The sequence below is a fragment of the Notolabrus celidotus genome, chromosome 2, assembly GCF_009762535.1.
Source record: "Notolabrus celidotus isolate fNotCel1 chromosome 2, fNotCel1.pri, whole genome shotgun sequence".
Lineage (NCBI taxonomy): Eukaryota > Metazoa > Chordata > Actinopteri > Labriformes > Labridae > Notolabrus > Notolabrus celidotus.
Genome location: NC_048273.1, coordinates 38,528,407 through 38,550,043, shown reverse-complemented (window position 1 = coordinate 38,550,043; position 21,637 = coordinate 38,528,407). Strand labels below are relative to the sequence as shown.

The following is a 21,637-nucleotide window of genomic DNA, read 5'->3' as shown; positions in this document are numbered from 1 at the left end:
TTACTGATCTTCAGGTTGTGTTAGATAATTGATTCTAATTGGTCAAAACCCCTTGACAATGGTTATTAACTTTCACTAACATGAGCAACGCCAGAGACAAACTGTTTACAAGTTGAGCCGTTGAGATCAACTGTAAGTTACCGGTCGCTCCAAAGAAAGTTAAACCATGAGCGGTGGTGATGATAGCAGCAGGGTTCAAAGTTGTGACATTAGTTTCTTTTTAAAGGTGTGTGAACCACAGAGCTCAGAGAAGAAAGAGAGCTGAATGAGGACAGTTTCATGTTCAATTGACCGCAACACTCAGATAAGAATCCAGTGAAAGCCAAGAATCCATACAGAACTGTATAAATAAATCATTTTAAATCAACAGGAGGGTTAAAAGATTATTTTATTATTTTCATTTCTCAGGAACAGCAATAATGTTCCTGGGTCAACTTGACCCGGTGCATATTTAATTATATAAAAGTGTCAGAACCCCAACAAAATCCAAATAAACATTCTTTTAATCTCATTATTAACTACATTACTAACCTTTGAAATCAATATTTAGTGCAATGGTGTTCCTCTAATTCTCACAGATCATGGTTCAGTGATTATAACTCGCTTGTTTTTTTATGAAAATTCATGTGAAACCTTTTTTTAATATACATTGGAAAGACCTAAGAATAAATAGAGTAGTTTAACATTATTTAAACTTTGGGTTATTTTATTATACATGTGGGGTTTTTTTTCATTTTACTAACAATTTCTTTTTAGATTTTTGAACTTTAAAATGGGTCAATTTGACCCGCAACGTAACAGGATGGTTAATGAAGGTTTTTTGCCAGAGTGTCTGTATCTTAAGGTAGTAGCCAGGTAATGAGCGGGATTGTCTCACCCTGTCTGGATTCTATTCCCCATAACTACCTGCTAACCATACATTAACCATTACATAGTAGCTGGATGAATCAGAGAACTGTTTCAGTGCATTCACACTGTATGCTGATGATCCCCTTCTATTCCTCAGGGAGGTGGCGACTGTCCAGAGATGAGCATTGGAGCCATTAAGATTGCTTTGGAGATCTCCTTGCCGGGTTCCTTTATTTACGTCTTCACAGACGCCCGATCCAAAGACTACAAGCTGACCCATGAAGTGCTGCAGCTCATTCAGCAGAAACAGTCGCAGGTTTGGATTTTACTGTAATACCAAGCATACCCAGGACAAGTCCAGGATGAAGTGTTAACCTTTATATACCTGTGTGTGTAGGTTGTGTTTGTGCTGACTGGGGATTGTGATGATCGGAGTCACATTGGCTACAAGGTTTACGAGGAGATCGCTTCCACCAGCTCTGGGCAGGTCTTCCATCTTGACAAGAAGCAGGTCAACGAGGTAAGAAGTAGCCAGACTTCTGATCTTCTTCTTCTTCTGTCTTTTTTGGAAGAAGTTCTCAGCGTTTGAAGAAAAACGTTCTGCTTTTGAAAGGCATGCTTTGGTCATACAGGGTTTAAATCATCTCAGTTTGGCCACGTTCGACCTCTTTGCTGTGTAAATTAATGACTGTCGAAGGTTTTACAGCCTCTCTTGTCTTTTGCTTTGCCCATGTCTAAGTCTGGACTCCAGATCAAATGTGCAGGAAACATTGAATTGATTGATGTATACCTAGGCTCTTTATAACCTTTCCAAGTAATGTAAATCAGCAGCGTTGGACTGCATGCTGGATAGTGTGCTGTTTTCTGTTATGTAAGTTAGAAGTTGTTTCTTTTGAGGGAAAGAATTAAAGATTTAAACTTTTTTTTATTGAGATTGCATAATTACTTTATTTTTGTTTACTCCCATGTCTCAGATTTTGAGGGAACTATAGTTTAGAGGAACACTAGAACTGAATTTAATAGCTTGTTGTCAGGGCTTATTCTGAAGAGATGATTTGTGTCAAAAATGTGTTGCTTTAAGGAGTAGATGAATGAAACAAGACAAATCAAGGAATTTGTGACTTTTTTTGGTTACACAGAGAGGGGGGAATAGTTCCTTGGTTAGGGTCTCAAACAGTAGCTGTTAAGTTTTCCATGGGGACAGGGGGCAAACAAGGGGGCGGGACAGGGGGGAATGTAAGAAACTTCCTGATTAAAGCTTTGCACATGTTGAGGGGACGACCTTGTGAGCAGCTGAGGGGGTAAAATTGTGTGCGAGTGTATATGTGTGTGTCTTTGTGGATGCATTTGTTGTTTAGTGATTAAGGAAAGGAATGACTGGACTTCCTTTAGCAATGTTATTAGAATTTTTAAACATTGCTATGAGATTAACACAGAAGGAGAACAATCCTGCAGAGATAGACGTTCATCTTCTGCATTTTAACAATCTCCTCTTCATCACTGTAGGTTCTGAAATGGGTGGAGGAGGCGGTGCAGTCGTCCAAGGTCCACCTGCTGTCCACTGATCACTTAACTGGGGTCAGCAACACCTGGCAGATGCCCTTTGACCCCAGTCTCAAGGAAGTCACTGTGGCGCTCAGTGGCCCGGCGCCCAACATTGAGATAAAAAACCCTCAGGGTATGATAATGTTAGCAAACACAAACAGGACTGTCAGCAGGATTCCAGGAAGTCTTTAGATTTCTAATTCATAAGTGCTGTTTGTACACCAAGGTGGTAAAGAAAGCTGAAAACATAGACAACAAATAGAAATGCCTCCTAACATCTTTGATATGTAGGTAAATCATTTGAATCATATGTTCTGGTCAACAACAACAGCAGACCACATCAAAAAGCATCTTGAGGAGAATCTGAACCCTCTTCTCTTCGTCTTAGGATGGTATAAAACTCTTTGGATAAATGATCGTCCATTACTCGATTAAAGTATCTTGTGAAAAAGCAACAAGACGACGTTCATACTGTTTGTGCTTAACTCAGACCTCACTTAAAGCTCCTGTAAGGAAAAGGGATGGGACATGATTTTCAAATGCTGGAATATTCGTTAATAGGAATATTGTCTGATTTTAAAGTAAAATTGTTCATAGTTTTACCCGTGCCTGGTTGTAATACGCTATTCCCACCATACGATGGCTATCAAGCATCTTAAAGCTGTTTGCCAACTGTGTAGAGTAACAGAAGAAGCAGAATGCTAACTGCATTAAATAGCAAACGAAGAAGAAAAGGCAAGGCAAGGCAAGTCTATTTATATAGCACTGTTCATACAAAGAGCAATTCAGAGTGCTTTACAGAGTTCAAAACAAAAACCAGAACAGTGACAATCAACAAAAACATACAGCTAACAATTCAAACATTAAAATGTTATATGATCTACTCTCTCTCTCTCTCTGTACTTATGTAACTTAACGTACATAGTAAACAGTGCTGAGTCTTATTATTTATTTAAATTAGGAGGGATTATTCTAAATAATCAGCCCCCCTCACTGCTCTGAAGTCTGTAACTTGCAGAGTCTTACTGTCCCGCCGGACACAGAATCAAAACTGATCTTGTCTTAACCGAAATGAACCTTTAATCATTTGATTCATCTCAAACAGTAGTGACAGTCTCTGGGAATACATGTGTAGTGATGTGTGATTCAGAAACTGAAAAAAAATGCAGAGACAGAGTAAGGCTGTAAAATGTAAACATAGACTCCACACTGCTGGGTCACAGAAACACTGGCATAAAATTCGACACCGACGCTGCCAGTGCTTACTACTAGGGGGGCTTGATAACGAATAATCCCTGAATAGATGCAACTATCAAATAGTGTTTTGGCTTGAAATGCCCATCCCTAGTAAGGAACTTCTGGTCTGTGTTGATTTTGGCGCCCTCTTTGGACAAATAAGTACATGTTGTGTCTTTGCCGATTTACTCCTGTGCATCTATGGGTACATAAATAATTCCTGCTGCATGCAGTAACCTCTTCATCTGACACTAACCCCTGCAGCAGTGATTTTAGGCATTCAAAATGACCATATACAAGTAAATATTCTTGTTCCTGATAGTCTTGTTTGCTTTAGTTGATCATAAAGAGACATCAGTATTAATTTCAGCCTGTTCCACACTACATTAACCACTCTACAGGAGCTTTAATGTTGCGTTTCTCTTCGTTTTTCTTTTACACATAAGCAAACCGATATGTAACTGATTGTCTAATTACTGGCTTGGATATTTATGTTAGCTACAGCTTCATGGCAGGAGTTCTGACATGCATGACTAAGACAGCACACCTGCTCTTTTGTGCCTAACTTACTGGAGAGCAGTAGTTGTTTCATGTCAGTTCGACCATGCTCTTGCAGGTCATTCTCACGGGAAAGAAAATGACCTACTTTCTCCCTAGGTGTCTCATGTTGTTTGCAAAGATTTGATAGTAAAGTCCTGGTTATGATAGTGTTGCATGGAAATTGTTGCTTTTAAAGGCAAAAAGCTGTTTTTAATAAGTACAGGGCACAGGCTTGGAACACTCAAAGTAAGCGCACCAAAAACAACATGCTGTAGGACTCCATCTTTATATTTTGACCACTAGCATTAGTGTTTATGTGTAACCTGCAGCCATGCATCAGTAAGTGTTAAGACTTCATTTGTATCATTCAAAGTAGTGGAAAACAAGAGTAATTGTCTCTGTGCTCATGTTTGGCCTCCAGGGAAGATCATGGGGAAGAGTGATGGCCTGACTGAGCTCCTGCACATTCCCAACTCCGCCAAAGTTGTCAACATCAAGGACCCGCAGCCCGGGATGTGGTCTATCAAGGTAAACAATTCATACTTAAACTGGGAATGTGTGTAAAATTACAGGCTTCTTCCAACAATTCCCAGAGTGGAGCTGTCTGGTAGAGAGACTTACTGCAAACAGTTCAGTGGTACAGCTTTGGAATGAGGTCACAACTAACACCCCGGGAGGGAGCTTTGCCCCTTGAGGACAGTCCTTAAGTTGATATACTGCTGCAGCAATATATCAGCATTTTGAGTTACAGTGATATCTAATCAATTTCACATGCATGACATCTGGTCGAATCATCTTAAAGGGAGCAAAAACATGATCACACAGGCACTTTTTGACCTGACATAATTCTTAAGGCAGTCCTGATGGATGAGGAGAAAGTAGTTCAAGGCCGCTGCTGTCAGCGCTGAAAAGTACAGTTTTGTTTTGGGGCACCTTTGCTGTTGTGTTCTCCCTGCAGACTGGAAACTGTTGGCACCCTGCTGTCCAGGTGAGGAAAAAAGGTCACACTTTTCACTGCTTGCACTGTCCCTGCCAGATGCTGGGAAATGACAAGCATTTTTACCTGAGTGATTTGTTAAAGGGGCCTTGATGGCCTCTGTATTCTGTGAAGACTCCTGCTGGGACACTTTCCCTCATCTCTGCATAGCTGTGTTACGTGTTCGAGCCAGTTTGATTTACAGGGGAAGACATTCGATGGAAAACTGTGTCATCTGTGTTTCCTTCCTAGAAGAATTGCACTTGAGCAGATGGGGATGCATGTTTGTGGAGTTTTTGGCATATTTGTCGTAGGTTTGCTAAAAGAATGGATTTCCTACTTCTTGCAGGTTCTCCTGGGCTTTTAATATTTTTGTAAAGCATGAGGTGTTCATTTTCCATAATTCCCAAACTGATCATTTTTATTTTGTCATGCCTTTAATGCCTCTCTTATCTTTGACGAAGGAGTAGGGCCACACAAAGGTTGAAAAAATTGAGATTTTGAGTTTTAAGTTTTAACATATGAGGATAATTTACTTTACTCTGCTCACTTTAGCCCAATATTTCCCTGGCTTTTAACACAATTTATTGTGTAATTGTTAATATTTTATATTGTATGATTCAAAGTTTTTAACATTTGCTTTTAGGTTATTTGTTATCTATTTTTTATCTAGTTAAATGCTGGGCCTGAGAAACACTTTTCGTTCTGTTGTGTTTTTAACATGGTGAATGACAATAAACCTGAATCTCAATCTGTGTAATGGTGCAAAATCAAGAGAATTAAGTCATAATTACACAGGACTAACTTGAGAGGAAATAGTCGGAAATGTATAAGATCAAAGTCCCAAATTCATTATTATAAAATGATAAATTAACCAGAGAAAAGTCCAAATTTTGCAAGAATTAAGTTGAAATTTAATGAGAATAGTCTCATAATTGTTCACCTTGATGTAAATTAGATACAGGGGGATGGGGGGGTCGGTCTGGTAAGTATTAAGGTCATGCACCACATGCACAGAAGCTATAGTCCTGGCCTATAAGTGGTTGGCCAGGGTTTGATTCTAACCTGCAGCCCCATTCCTGCATGCCAGTCCTCACTCTCACCCAGTTTCCTACTCTGTCCACTGTTATTTCCTCTCTGAATCAAGGAATAAGAAAACATAAAAGATAACTTAGAGAAAATTACAATTACTAAGAAAATTACTAAATTGAGAAACTTTCATACAGCTGAGGACAAAAAGCAGTTGCAGAGGTGTACATGACTGCCTGTTAGCCTAGACACAGTTTCTTGCACTGCTTGCAGAATCTTAACTCTTATGATAATGTGGTGCTGATGTGTGAAAAGATTGAGGATTCAGATATTTATGAAGCTTATACTAAAGTAAAACTTCACAATACGCTTCATGTTCCTTATTTTAGTTCAACACCCTAGTAGTGGAGAAGGTCTTGTATGTTGGAGGGGGGGCTGACACTGGTCACTGTATAAAATGAAACAAGGCATTTCCAGCTGTGTCTGCACTTGACCCACAGGTTAATCTCACACTGTGGTCTGTGACTAAACTCTGCTTTAAGAATCCCTTTCACTGTTTTTACAGAATGTTTGTTCCATATTCCTGTCTCTCTTTGTCCTTCTGTATGATTAAAAACTAAAACAATCACTCTTTCTTGCCTTACCTTTGGCAGACCTCTAACGTTTGAGTAATGAATGAGGGATACATGTTAAAAGAAACTTAAGGATTTAGAGATGCTCAAAGGTGAAGAGTTCTGCGTAACACATTTTCTGTTTCACATCAACTTTGACCTATTTCTTTGCTTTCAGATAACTAATATAATGATCTGCTCCAGTGCTCATAGAGGTGATGAAGGATATCATACAGATATTAGAAATAAGAAATTGCATCCTCTTGCTGCATTTCTGTTCTCATCTGTCTCAGCTTTCATCATGAATCTCTTCTTTACTTCATTTTTCTTCTTCTCTGTTTGTTCATGCCTCTTTCTCTTTGTATATTTACTCCCCTAGCTCTCTCCTGTTTTTTTGTTCTCTCTCTTCCGTCCCAACACATCTTGTTTTTCTCATTTCTCCTCTTGGACATCACCTTTTCCAGCTCCAGTCTCCCACACGGCCCTTTATCCGGATCGCTGGCTAAAAATATCTCCCTCTCATCAGAAGCCATGTTTCCTGGGACAATCGACAGAAATGTGGAGAAATAGTTGAGGGGGATTTCACTGTTCTGCCATGCTGGTTTTCAGAAAGGCTAATGGCCCGTGACACTCCAGTGTAAGGCTCGGCCATAGATTGAGTTTGAAGGGGAATTCAATCCTTTTTAATCTGCCTTTAATTGGATGTTGTGGTGGGGTGTATAAGGTGGTCTTACCGTGACAATGCCCCCTCTGCTTCTACAGTTCAGCTCGTAGTTATTGCTGGCAAAAACATTTCACTTTGTTCAAAATTCATTATAATTATAACAAGCGTCATTTAAAAAAATACTTTATTAGCATTCTATAATGGACATGAAGTCATGAGGATGTAGTACATGATGCCACAGTTTGAATGAAGGTTTAAGTATATATATACGATACACTTTATTACCCGTACACTAAATATGGAAATTTGTTTTTAATTCTAAATGTACAAATATTCACATGAAGATACAATATGATACAACACAACCACAACAATACAATATGATAGGATACAATACAACATGATACAGATACAAAACAATAAAGATTAAATGATATGATATGATCCATCACAATATAATACAATACATAACGCTCTGATACCACACAACACAACATGATGCAATACAAATTGATAGGATACAATAAGATACAAAATGATACCATACGATACGGCATGATGTGTCAAGACATGACACACACAATATGATACAAAATTATATGATATCATACGATATCATATGACACCATACGATATTGTACGACACAACACAATACCAAACATAACTGTACAAAACGACACAATACAATATGATACTACACAATACAACCTGATACATAACATACGACGGTACCGTACGACTGCATACGATATCAAACAAAACAACACAATGTCATAAGATACAACACAATGTCATAAGATACAACATAATGTCATATAATACAACACAATGTCATAAGATACAACACAATGTCATAAGATACAACACAATGTCATAAGATACAACACAGTGTCATAAGATACAACACAATGTCATATGATACAACACAATGTCATAAGATACAACACAATGTCATATGATACAACACAATGTCATAAGATACAACACAATGTCATAAGATACAACACAATGTCATAAGATACAACACAATGTCATAAGATACAACACAATGTCATATGATACAACATAATGTCAAAAGATACAACACAATGTCATATGATACAACATAATGTCAAAAGATACAACACAATGTCATATGATACAACATAATGTCAAAAGATACAACACAATGTCATATGATACAACATAATGTCAAAAGATACAACACAATGTCATATGATACAACATAATGTCAAAAGATACAACACAATGTCATAAGATACAACACAATGTCATATGATACAACACAATGTCATAAGATACAACACAATGTCAAAAGATACAACACAATGTCATAAGATACAACACAATGTCATCAGATACAACACAATGTCATAAGATACAACACAATGTCATATGATACAACACAATGTCATCAGATACAACACAATGTCATAAGATACAACACAATGTCATAAGATACAACACAATGTCATAAGATACAACACAATGTCATAAGATACAACACAATGTCAAAAGATACAACACAATGTCATAAGATACAACACAATGTCATAAGATACAACATAATGTCATAAGATACAACAAAATGTCATAAGATACAACACAATGTCATAAGATACAACACAATGTCATAAGATACAACACAATGTCATATGATACAACACAATGTCATAAGATACAACACAATGTCATAAGATACAACACAATGTCATAAGATACAACACAATGTCATAAGATACAACACAATGTCATAAGATACAACATAATGTCATAAGATACAACATAATGTCATATGATACAACATAATGTCATATGATACAACACAATGTCATAAGATACAACACAATGTCATAAGATACAACACAATGTCGTAAGATACGACCCACTGGCATACAATACAACAGGATACCATACGATATGACACAATACCAGACAATACCATACTGTACCATAAGGTATCATACGTTATTAAACGATACCACAATACCATACCCCATGACATCATACATTACCATACCAAATGACCCCTTGGCATACGATAGGACATGATACGACACAATACCACAGGATACCATAGGATACAACACAATACCATAGGATACCATAGGATACAACACAATACCATAGGATACCATAGGGTACAACACAATACCATAGGATACCATAGGATACAACACAATACCATAGGATACCACAGGATACAACACAATACCATAGGATACCATAGGATACAACACAATACCATAGGATACCATAGGATACAACACAATACCATAGGATACCATAGGATACAACACAATACCATAGGATACCATAGGATACAACACAATACCATAGGATACCATAGGATACAACACAATACCATAGGATACCATACTGCACCATAAGGTTTCATACAGTATCATATGATACCATATGATATGATACTATATGATATCATACAATACCATATGATACAATACACTACTATACGATACCATTAATTACTATATGATACCATATGATACAAAACACATTATGATCAAGCGGCAACCACCGGTCTCAAACGATGAAGCCCATGTGGAAGTGCTATAAACTGCAGTACATCGAGAATCCGCTTGAGGCTGGCTGCAGAAACACCAGAAACCACATAGACATGAATGGGAAAGAGACGATCTTTGCAGCATCAATAAACATGTTTACAGCCTGGTTCAAAAAACGGCTTTGCCCTAAGAAGCTAATCTCTCTATTGGCACACACTGTACGGGGGGGGAGGGGGCAGCTGTTGGCTAAGAGACTCACACTACGTCACACTCTGCCTGGTTGAGTTCTGCATGTCCAATATGGCTGCCGCCCGACGATTGGCTTCCAAACAGCTCTCAGGAACAGATGGGTGACACCAAGGACACTACGTCCATATTTGATACAGTCTATGGTTATGATACAATACACTGTATTGTCCCCACGGAGAATTATTTTTAAAGTTCTTAATGTACAAATATTCACAAGACTACAACAAGCCAAACAAGAAAGACCATGTAAACAAACTCAGAGAAAAGTTCGACAGAACCATTTCTCAAAGCCCTCCAAATGTGTTTGTGTAAATAAGGAGGCAAATTGTTAGTCAGCGAAGACATTAATCCACCCTGGCACTGTCACTGCCATCGACAGATAAAGTCAACTGAATGTTGAGTTAGTTTAGTGGACAAATTCAACACAAAGGTAGACTAACCTGTTTTTAAAGATACATAAAAATAAAAGATGATAACATTTTCAAAAACCTCAGGGCAAAAATGTTCAGAGCAAAGTCTGTGCCTAAATACTAAGTTTTTGTCCCATCATGACTGTGAACAGTCTCAGGAGCTGACTCTGCTGAGTGAGGGTGTATCTGTGACCTGTGCCGGTCAGTCTGTGCGGGTGGGTGTGAAATTGGGAAATGAGAGGCTTTAATTACAGGGACTGTTCTTGTCTTCTGTAGCAGCATGACCTTTAAGGGACCTCTCCCCTTATTACAGCCTCATTTACAACTAACTAAAGACCTGGGATATTTCCATGGCAGCTATTAGGGCAGGTCTGATGACCACAGCAGGTATTGTTTTTTATGAAGGCAGGCATTAGCTTTATAAAGGCCCTCCTGCTGTTGCCTCATTGTTGTAGCTCTGTTGTCTGTGCGCCGTCTCCTGAGTGGTTCGCTTGTCTGTTCACTGTGAATTGAAGTTTATACCAGGAGAACTCAGTAATTGTAAAATGCAGTAAACCTGCACATTCTCTTTCATTTCAGGCAATTGCAAATGACAGTTTAGGTTTGCATGCCTCACTTCGCCTTGTGAGTCAATGTCTGTGACACCTCTGAGGTGTCTAACCTAAGGTGAGGAGTTTCCACTTCTCACCAACCTATATTTCATTGTAATTACTCCGTCTGTGAGTCTGTCACAGCTTCAAACAGACCTCCACATGATGAAGACAAGATGAGGCATTAGCCACTTTTGGATTATAGTGGTTGTGTTTGTTCAATCAGAGTATAGATGTCAGACTGAGTGGGTCATCTCTGGATTGAAGAGCGTAAGATATTCAGCCTTGACTCATTTGGAGTGGCTTGTCTCCACATGCAGGGAAGGCTGGCACACAAAGGCTGTTACACAACAGTCCCAGTGCTGTGTCTGTCATTTAGACCACTTAGGGCCTCCTTTGATGCAATAAAACATCTTAGACTGTCGGCCTGGGATTTGAATTGAAAAAAAGAGTTCTCTCTTTTTGCATATCAAACTACTCTTTTAAATAATACATGCATTTTTCATTTGGACACACAGCATATAAAGACTAAACTTTAACCTGAGGAGAAACTAGAAACACACATGTACTAACCATTACTCAAGGACAAACACATCTGTAAATCTACGTGTCCTCTTTCTGTCATATAGACATCTAGTGAAGGAAGACACTCAGTCCGTATCTCAGGCCTCAGCACCATTGACTTCCGAGCCGGGTTTTCCAGAAAGCCCACCCTTGACTTCAAAAAGACCTCCAGCAGGCCGGTTCAAGGTAAGTGAGGTCAACCTTACCAAATTGTAAAAACACCACAGCTGTTGTCTGCTTTTCCTCTCACCTGTTCCGTTCACTTACATCTTTTAGCTTCGGGACAGCTGACTATTAAGTGTATGTTCTCCTAACAATTTTCCAGGTATTCCCACTTACATCTTGCTGAACACCACCGGGCTTTCACCTCCTGCTCGAGCGGACAGGTTAGAGCTGCTGTCAACCACGGGAGAAGTGATTAAAACTTTGCCCATCCGCTTCTACCCGGACCGCCAGCCGTACGGCCTGTGGAACATCACTGAGTTCATCCCTCCAAACGAGGCCTTCTTCCTGCGAGTGACAGGATATGACCTGGATGGTTTTGTGTTCCAGAGAGTCTCCAGTGTTTCCTACTCCAGTATCAAACCTGGTCAGTGACGCAGGTTTTCATCCTTATCACTGATTAATTGAGCAGCTTGAGTGATTAATTGTTATTTTCCCCTTTAAGTTGCTCCAAAGGTGTTGATGCCAGCGACAACTCATGGTTACTACCTCCAGAGAGGGGCTGTCAGATGCCAGATTGAGAGCCTGATCCCCTTCACTCTGCGCTTCAGCAGTGACGGGAGGCGCCTCGGGGTCGACCAACTCTTCAGGTGAGCAGGTCTTTGCACCGCAATCAATTCTACAAATATGACTTAGGAGGTTCAAATCTGTGCCGATTTCACACCCTCTTTTCTTAAACCCTTAATGTCCATCAATTAACCAAGCTTTGTTTATAGGGCACCTTTATTACAAGTCAAATACAGTTCAAAGAGCTTAACAGTTATTGAAAACAAGAAAGAAGGAGAAGTAAAATAATGGCAAAAACATCCTATATATTAAAAAATAAAATAGATTTTAAATAAGAGACTAATAAGAATAATACAATAAAATTAATTAAATATATGTAATTAAAAATCAGTTAAAGCATGGAGATAATAAGAACATAAAAAGTTAAAATTGATTAAAACAAATGTATATAAAAAAAGGTAAGGATAAAAGTTGAAGATAAATAAAGGCACTAAAAATATGTATAAAACTAATCAATAAAACTATAAAAAACAACATTCAAATCAATATAGATAATTACAATAAATAAATAAATAAATAAAAAGGGTGAGGTTAAAAGCTGAAGATAAAAAAGGCACTAAAAATATAAAGAAAACAATTACAGAAAATAATTAAATCAATTTAAAACATTTAAATAATATAAAAATGAAAGCCAGACTGAATAGATATGTTTTAGTTTACGTTTAAAAGTTTCAATATCTCTATCAGCTCCTCTCAGATCCTCCGGCAGGCTGTTCCATTGTCTCAGAGCGTCGTGGCTGAAAGCAGCGTCACCAAAAGTTTTTGTTCTGCTCGATGGAACAGCTAAAAGAGCGGAGCCGGAGGATCTGAGAGGCCTTCCTGGTTCATACACTAAAAGCAGCTCTGAGATGAAGTCTTGTGCGAGGCCATGCAGCGCCTTAAAAAATAATAAAATAATTTTAAAATCAATAGCAGAAGAATAAGGAAAACTCCTCCAGGAGAGTATTTGTTGCAATTGGTTAATAAAACAAAAGGCCAGACATGTCAGCTAGTCATTTCCTTGCTCTTTCCCAGTGTCCTCCTCTAATTCAATTCAATTTGCTTTATTGGCATGAACAAAGACATGTTGCACATAAGATTTATACGCATACATTACATATATATTCATTACATATTATCTATACCCAGGGACGTCAAACTCATTTCAGTTCAGGGGCCACACACAGCCCAAGTTTATCTGAAGTGGGCCGGACCAGTAAAATCATAACATAATGACCTATAGATAACGACAACTCAAAATTTTCCCTTTGTTTTAGTGCAAAAAGGTACAAGTACATTCTGAAAGTGTTCACATTTAATGAACCATCTTTCTACAAAAACAGCTGTTGAATTATGCAAACAGCAAGTAATCTATTTTCTCACTTGGAGAAAAAAAGTCCCGGTAAAAAAAAAGTGCTGTTCAGGTGCGCTCCCTCAGCGCTATGATTTTATGCGACCCCCAGAGGACAAATTTAAAATAGTAGTAACTTTTATTGAAAAATTGCAGTTAATGTCTGCTCTGTCATTTTTTCACTTTGCAAAGTCGTTCTGTGGGCCGGATTGGAACCTCTGGCGGGTCGGTTTTGGCCTGCGGGCCGCATGTTGGACACCCCTGATCTATACCTCTATCCATTGTCCTGTCTGCTCCAATTAAAGATATAAAAGCCCAAAAAATAAAACTTAAAAAAATCAAAGTCAGACAGTGAGAGGAATATACTTGATGAGAGTAAATATCTCTTCCAAAACTGAATAAGTATCAATATACATAGTGCATTTCCACATCATGCACTTTGAAAATTGAGTCATTTGATCCATCAGATGATTATTTCAGCAACATGTGGTGGATACAAATGATTTCAATCATTAAAAACATCATTGGTTATGATGGAACAATGGGACAATGAAGAATGGTGTCAGATCAAGGGTTGTGTTTGTCGCAATGTAACTTGTATTCTCAACAAATTGTGAAGCTGATGGTTTTAAAGTTTCTCCCTCTTCATTCTAGTGAGTCTGACAATGCAACATGGGAAATACCCGAGGTTACTCTCAAGGATGAGGGATACTACGAGTGTATCGCTATCAGCAGCGCCGGGACAGGAAGAGCTCGCACCTTCCTGGATGTATCAGGTGAGCACACAAACACAGACTCTGTCACTCCCATTTTTCCTCCTTCATTATTTGTATAAAGTTTTTTTTTCTCACAGGCATGCTGTTGCTTTGTGTTGATTATTATATTGCTTATGTCCTAATCCTAATCCTATTTGTATTCATCTGTATACAAATATAAACATCACAAAAAAACTAATAACAACTGGAGCTGAAGGAGTTTGCAGGACTTGTGACTAGTTATGAGCCAGACTCACTACATACAGCAGACTACAGAATGGTGACCCCCATCTGTTTGTGTAATGAGCCAGGACTGAGCAAGGGATAGAGCTGAAGTCATGCTTGATAGATTTACACACACGCTCACAAACTCACACACCTCAGCTACTCATGAGCAGTTAGAATCCACATGCAAGTCATAGTGGGTTGTATTTTATAGGATTCAGGGTCTCTTGCTGTGGATCTCATGCAGAGAACGATGCACGATGACAGAATCCATGTAGCTTTATGGAAAATATGACCCTAACATGAGGTTGTAATGCATGCCTCACAGCCATCATGTCATCGGGTTTGTGCGCCTGGTTTGTAAAGCAACAGACTGTGAATATGATGTAAGATGAGAATACATACAAGGCTGTGAACACATGCGTGGCTGTGCACAGAGAAAACACAGATAAGTTGGGTAGTTTCAGTAAGACTTACACTACCAGTCAAAAGTTTGGACACACCTTCTCATTCAATGGTTTTTATTCATTGTGATTATTTCTACATTGTAGATTAATACTGAAGACATCAAAACTAGGAAATAATCTGGTTTTGCCATAATCTGGATTACAACAGTAGTCAAATAGGGCTATCCATTGTGTACTAACCCTACCTCTGAACAACACAACTGATGGTCTCAAACACATTAAGAAGGCAAATCATTCTACACATGAACTCTTGACAAGGCTCATGTTCATTAGAAACCATTCCAGGAGACCACTTCATGAAGCAGACTGAGAGAATACCAAGAGTGTGCAAAGCTGTCATGAAGGAAAAAGGGGGCTACTTTACAGAATCTAAAATATAAAACAGATTCTGCTTTGTTTAACACTTTTTTAAACATTCAATAATTCCATATATGTTCTTTCATAGTTTTGATGTCTTCAGTATTAATCTACAGTGTTTACAATAATTACAATAAATACAAACCCTTGAATGAGAAGGTGTTTCCAAACTTGTGACAAAAAGAGTCACACATTTAAACTGTTCCTTTTACATCATGAGACACCGGAGCTGACACCACCCAAGTCCCAATGCTCTTTGTAAAGCTTTGGGAAATTCACTTGAGCCTCATCAAATCATCAAAATGATGAAATGTACAGCCAAGAAGAAGAAGAAGAAGAAGGTGGAGCACAAAGAAAGAAAGAAAGAAAGAGTGAGAGGGAGTTGAAAGACAGTTTGTAAAGCAGAAGAAAAGGGAGCCAGGCAAGAATCTTTGAATTGAGACGCACGAGCAGACTTTGTTTGTGCTACTTTAACCTCATTTGACATCTGTAACATAAGATTAAACTATTTTACCTTCGCCAAAAATCCAACTTTTGTTCAACCAGTGAAATTGTTAGCATTACATAAACATGGAAACACACACATATGCACTTAATACTCACTCATCTGCCAAGTATATGTCGTCCTAATCCGAAGGAGCTGCGCTGAAATCCCCAGCATCCTTCTTCTATCAGCACCAAAGCCTCTGCTACCTCTCCTTGCCCAACTTCTTCTTTTTTCTCTACCTCTTTCTGTCCCTTCCACTTTCCCCTAGCTCAGCTCTGAAAAAAATATTTGATGACAGACTGAGGCTCAAGATCCCAAATCACATTTGATTTGGATTGGTTTTAGAGTGAGGAGGTAAAACTATTGAGGACTGCAGGACAAAGAAAAACAAAGAAAAGTTTAAATATTTCAATGTTTCCACCATCAGCTCTCTTTTAATTTACCACACAGCTGTTCTAAGTTGGTCTGAATGAGTGAATGCTGAGTTTTCCTCCTCTTCTCAAGACTTAATGGAACAAATTTAACTATGATAGTCCTTGAAAGATCAGTATCTTTGACGCCGTAAGTAGCCGTGTGTTTCTACATCTTTCTTACTGTTGCAGCTTCCTTTAACAGTCTCCCTCCCCCTGCAGAGCCGCCTCCAGCCATCACAGTGGAGGGAAACGTCACTGTGTCTCCCGGCTCCCGTGCCGTCCTCACCTGCCATGTCGTCAGCACCGTCAGCTTCAACCTCACCTGGCTGAGAGGGGGCCACGACGTCCGTCTGGACCCACAGGTTCAAGTTTTGAGCAACCTCTCGCTGCAGGTGTCCTCTGTGACCCCAGATCACGCCGGCTGGTACGAGTGCATTGCTATAAATGAAGGAGGAGTGATGGCAGAGCGGATTTACCTCACGGTGCAAGGTGAGGGGAGGGTTTTTGTGTCATCGCATGTGTTCCACTACATCTGAGTGTGCATCTGTTTTCAAAACCTGGAGCAACAGTTGAACCTTTATTTTGTCAGTGGTGTGTTTATGAGACTTCACAGAAGAGATACAGTGGAGAACAAGACTCTTGGCAAACACAGCCTTCTTAACAAATACACGATCTTCTCCTGTGTGCCGCCACCCTCTCCTCTCCCCAGCTCCCTGTAATTCACCCTAATGCTTTCTAAGATGTGTGAAAATGATTTATGCTCGACTCTCAGGCTGCACTACACTGAGTTTCCTGTCTACAGACAGCTCTCATATTCTTGTTCTTAACACTTCACTGATACTGCATCAACACGTTGTTGCAGATGGGAGAGAGAGCTTCTGGTTATCTGGCCAAAACCACAGAGTAACATCGTTCTCCAGGCCAGGAAATGGCGATGTAATGCAGCTGCTAAAACCTGTCTTTAAGGGTGGATTTCAGAGAAGAGAAGAAGCAAGTGAGAGCAGCAAGGATTATTTTGACACAACTCAACCCGTCCAAATGAACATCCAGTATTTACTTTGTTTATACAACCAAACCAACCATCCCAGAAGAAGCTAACTCAAAGGCCATATGCTGCGTACTTTAGCCTGAATTCCTCCCTCCAAGTAAAAAGTCGTTCCACTTCACCTTAGGCTGGCTATTTTTCTTGACCTATATTTGAAAGGTTGCTGTGATTTGAACTTGGAGCTGCCTCTGGGAGGTAAACCCCGGTGACACAGATTGAAAAGCTGCAGGGTGAACAGCGGTGCTGCAGACAGGTTTTGAGGTCATTTAACTCATTCTCACTGAGTGATTAGTTACACAGTCGTTCCTCAAACTCTATCCTTGTTTAACTGGATATTTTCCTCTGTTGTATTTTCCCACCTGTAGTCTTTTTTTTTACATCATCTTGTCAGATCTTTCTTTTTTTATCGTCCTTCTGCTTCTCTTTTATGTGCTTCATCACTCCTAAATCTCTCTGTGGAACAGCTGTTAGCGAGCCCTGGAGGTTTCCTAAATACCCCCTCGTCCATCCCTTCCTAGTTATTAGCTCCACTTTAAAGTGAGTCAAGGCTACAAAATTTAAAAAGGCCTCTTTTCTGACCATTCTGGATGTAAACTCCACACTTATCACATTTTAAAATGTTAGTGTGCAGTCTGCTCTGTCGTCATAAGAGAGTGAACTGAACAAGGTTTCAGGAAAGTAATGCTTGCAGCCTGCAGAACATTTATCAACCAGCATTATCCTGCTTTTTTTATTTGAAAATTGAACAGGGACATAAAAATGTTATGGCTCAAGTTTGATACTGGGTCAGGAGTATTGTGACGTATGTTTTCTGTTGAAGTATTGTTTTAGACGGAGAAACTTGACAACAAGGGCTTTGCTCGGTATATGAGCAGAATGCCTATGATCAGGATTTTATGTTTATGCTGAGTGTTTAGTTGAGTTTATTAAGATCCCCATTAGCTGTCACATTGAACAGCTATTCTTCCTGGGGTCTACAACAGCTTTACAGTAGTGACTGTGCATTTAAAGATAATAGTTATGACAACTACATAAAAGTAATAATAACGCTAAAAAGAAATACATGAATAAATATCTACTAACAACCATAGACTGCATAAAATATTGACGTAGTATCCACGATGTCACCCATCTGTTTCTGAAGAGCTGTTTTGAGGCCAATCGTCGGTGGCAGCCATATTTCTTCTGTCAAGCCAGTGTGCCGTAAGGAGGCGGAGTTTGAGCCTCCTAGCCAACAGCTACAGCATTCCCACAGTCAGCTGTGCCTCTCATTGGAAGACTAGTAATCTCAATATCTTTGAAATTGGTGCGTTAGAAAAAAATTCACCCCCCTCACAGTGAGAGGACATTGAGAAATGAGCTATCCAGACTAAACTCATCTTTTGTACCAGGCTGTAAACATGTTTATTTCTGCTGTAAAGATCAGCTTTTTCCCATTCATGTGTATGTGACTTCCTGTACTTCCGGAGCCAGCCTCAAGCGGATCCTCGATGAACTGCAGCTTTTAGCACTTTGGCATTGACTCATACTTTTAGACCAGAGGTTGCCGCTTGCTAACAACGTCCAACATTAAATATATATAACATAACAGCTCACTTTGTGATACATAACATTACAACAAAAAAGGTCAAAGGACAATTATTTAAATGTACAATAATTCAATTTGGGGTCAAACTCATCTTTTTGTATATTCCAGATCTTTTGATAGAAGATGCTGCTTTAGTAGCATTTTAAATCTAGCTTCACTGTTTTCTCCATGATCTGTTTAGGAAGTGAATTCCATTGGTGCATGACTCTATGAATTATTGTAAGTGCAGTGCTTCACTGCTCTTTCAGGACAGAAGAGTCAAAGCATGAGCATATTTACATTATTTAGATGTTTATTGTGACCCTTGAGCACAAATCGCGACACTGTAGTCACCATTAGATAACTGATGCTAATAAATCAGAGTTTACAAAGTTTTGTATGCCGCTGTAATTTTATGTAGCTACAAATCTACATGACTGCATCACTCTGCAGGCTGCAAAAAGTCATCTTGAACTGTAAAATAGTTTCAGTTTCATTTGCTTCCACAACAATTGCCCGTGTTGGCAAGACACATCTTTAGGGCATTGAGTGATGGTGCTCGTAGGAATTGAGGTCTTCATCTACCGATTCTGCCTAATGTGATCACCAGGATCCACATGGAAACTCCTCACCGTGCCGTCAAGAGCAGAAAGAGAGAGAGAAAAAACCTGTAGAAGCTGTGACTCTGCACTTCATTTTGTTGTTTTCCAACTGATACAAGGCAAAGTGAGAGTTGAGTTATAAGAGGAAGAAGCATTGTGTGTCGGAGTGAATGCCGATAAGTGAGGAAGAAGAAGGAGTTCAGGTGATGAAGGGAGTAATTAAGACCGGCTTGTTCCTGACACATGTCGGCTGCTGCTGAGTCACGGCAGAGGAATGCGTCCTTGTTTCTTAAATCAGGGGTGTCCCTGCTCCCCTCCAGTGCAGGGTAACCTTTAAAAGAGAGAGAGGCAATGCTCGGCTATAAGGGGCCCTACATGACCTTATCTGGGTCATACAATCAGCACAGTGTGGCCTCAGGTGCCGCTAAGGTCAAGATCAACGTGGCAAGTGTTGGTATGTCAATTTGTTCAAGTCAAGGTTGCAATACATCAAAAGTATGGCCTGTACATTTTTAGACTCAACATCTGGTAAATGTGCTGTATTTCCATCAGAGTGTGGCATTTCTGATGATTGAAGGCAAAGCATCAAGACAAGATCTATGCATTCCTTCACACCTACTGTACAGACATTAGAACTTGTGACGACAGACTTTCCATCGCACCAGCACCAGCTAACAGCCAACCAAAAAACACCTTCTATTTCTGACATTTTCAAACAGCAGGCCAGGAATAAAACTTTATAAAACATATGTCATGGCTCTTTACATACTTTATAAAGTGGATCAAGATTAAACTCTTTTCAATGTTATTTACAGAGGCCAAAAATGTATCCACCAATGAGCAAGCACTGAGCAACAACTGCAAGGGATTTACCAAGAGGCAGAAACCTCCTGCAGAACCAGACTCATGTATGGACAGCCATCCTCTGCAACTGGATAGGCTGAAACAGAGGGATAGAGGGAGATGCAGAAAGAGTAAATGGATAGACAACAGACAAACAAGTGGACAGAATAAAAAGGAAGATGTAAAAATTACTATTTGCAGTGATTCCTTTAACAATCCTAAAACATTCACAGCAGCAAAAGCTAACTCTGCCTTGTTGTTTTCTTCCTTGTTAAAGGATAAGATCAATACCTCCCTCTATCTGGCATCTTAAATGGACAGAAGCTGGATTTTTTGTCTCTTAGCTCAGACAGCGAGTTCTCACACTGCGTTTTCTCCACAGCGGAAAGGTCTGAAACTCTGGAGATGATTCAAGCAGTGGGAACAGAGACGAGAAAGCACGCCCTTGAAGGGTTCAGTTACACATCATGAATCAATTGGAAAAATCTTTTGAGATTCCGCAACCTCTCTGCGTCTGGATTCAATATCTTCCTCTGTTTCACTAATAAAAAGGAAATGATGGCGAATAAAATTCTGTGAAACATGATTACCTTCAGAGAGAGCCGCCGCTCCACCTGCTACAGAGACAATGAAAATGTATGCTGTGATGCTGCTTGAGGCTATATCAACATTCATACAGGATTGTGTTGGGAGTTCCTTTAAGATAATATGCTGTTGGTGCATTTAAACACAGTAAACATAAAAATGTGAAGTAGTGAGTGAATAAGTTAATATTTGACACATTTTTTTTTCTTTTTGCTTCCAGAGGTACCCAGGGTTTCAGTCGAGCCCCGGAATCAAACCTTCACAACAGGAGATGAAGTGAGGATCAGATGTTCGTCCAGCGGCTACCCCCCACCTCGTTTAGTTTGGACCCACAATGACATGTTCATCACGGCGTCCAACAGGTGATTGATCTGTTCTTGCAC

At 39.4% G+C, this 21,637-nt stretch overlaps 1 protein-coding gene across 2 annotated transcripts in view; it reads left to right on the top strand.

Annotated features, from left to right (window-relative positions):
• hmcn1 (hemicentin 1) overlaps positions 1 to 21,637 on the top strand; it is a 112,050-nt gene that overhangs the window by 27,261 nt on the left and 63,152 nt on the right. For both annotated transcript variants that reach the window (XM_034675328.1, XM_034675321.1), the window contains 10 exons: positions 1,007 to 1,165; positions 1,247 to 1,369; positions 2,356 to 2,527; positions 4,592 to 4,698; positions 11,855 to 11,975; positions 12,115 to 12,378; positions 12,457 to 12,601; positions 14,563 to 14,684; positions 16,832 to 17,101; positions 21,475 to 21,616. In XM_034675328.1, the coding sequence (XP_034531219.1) occupies positions 1,007 to 1,165; positions 1,247 to 1,369; positions 2,356 to 2,527; positions 4,592 to 4,698; positions 11,855 to 11,975; positions 12,115 to 12,378; positions 12,457 to 12,601; positions 14,563 to 14,684; positions 16,832 to 17,101; positions 21,475 to 21,616 (1,625 nt within the window). The remainder of the gene's footprint in view (positions 1 to 1,006; positions 1,166 to 1,246; positions 1,370 to 2,355; positions 2,528 to 4,591; positions 4,699 to 11,854; positions 11,976 to 12,114; positions 12,379 to 12,456; positions 12,602 to 14,562; positions 14,685 to 16,831; positions 17,102 to 21,474; positions 21,617 to 21,637) is intronic.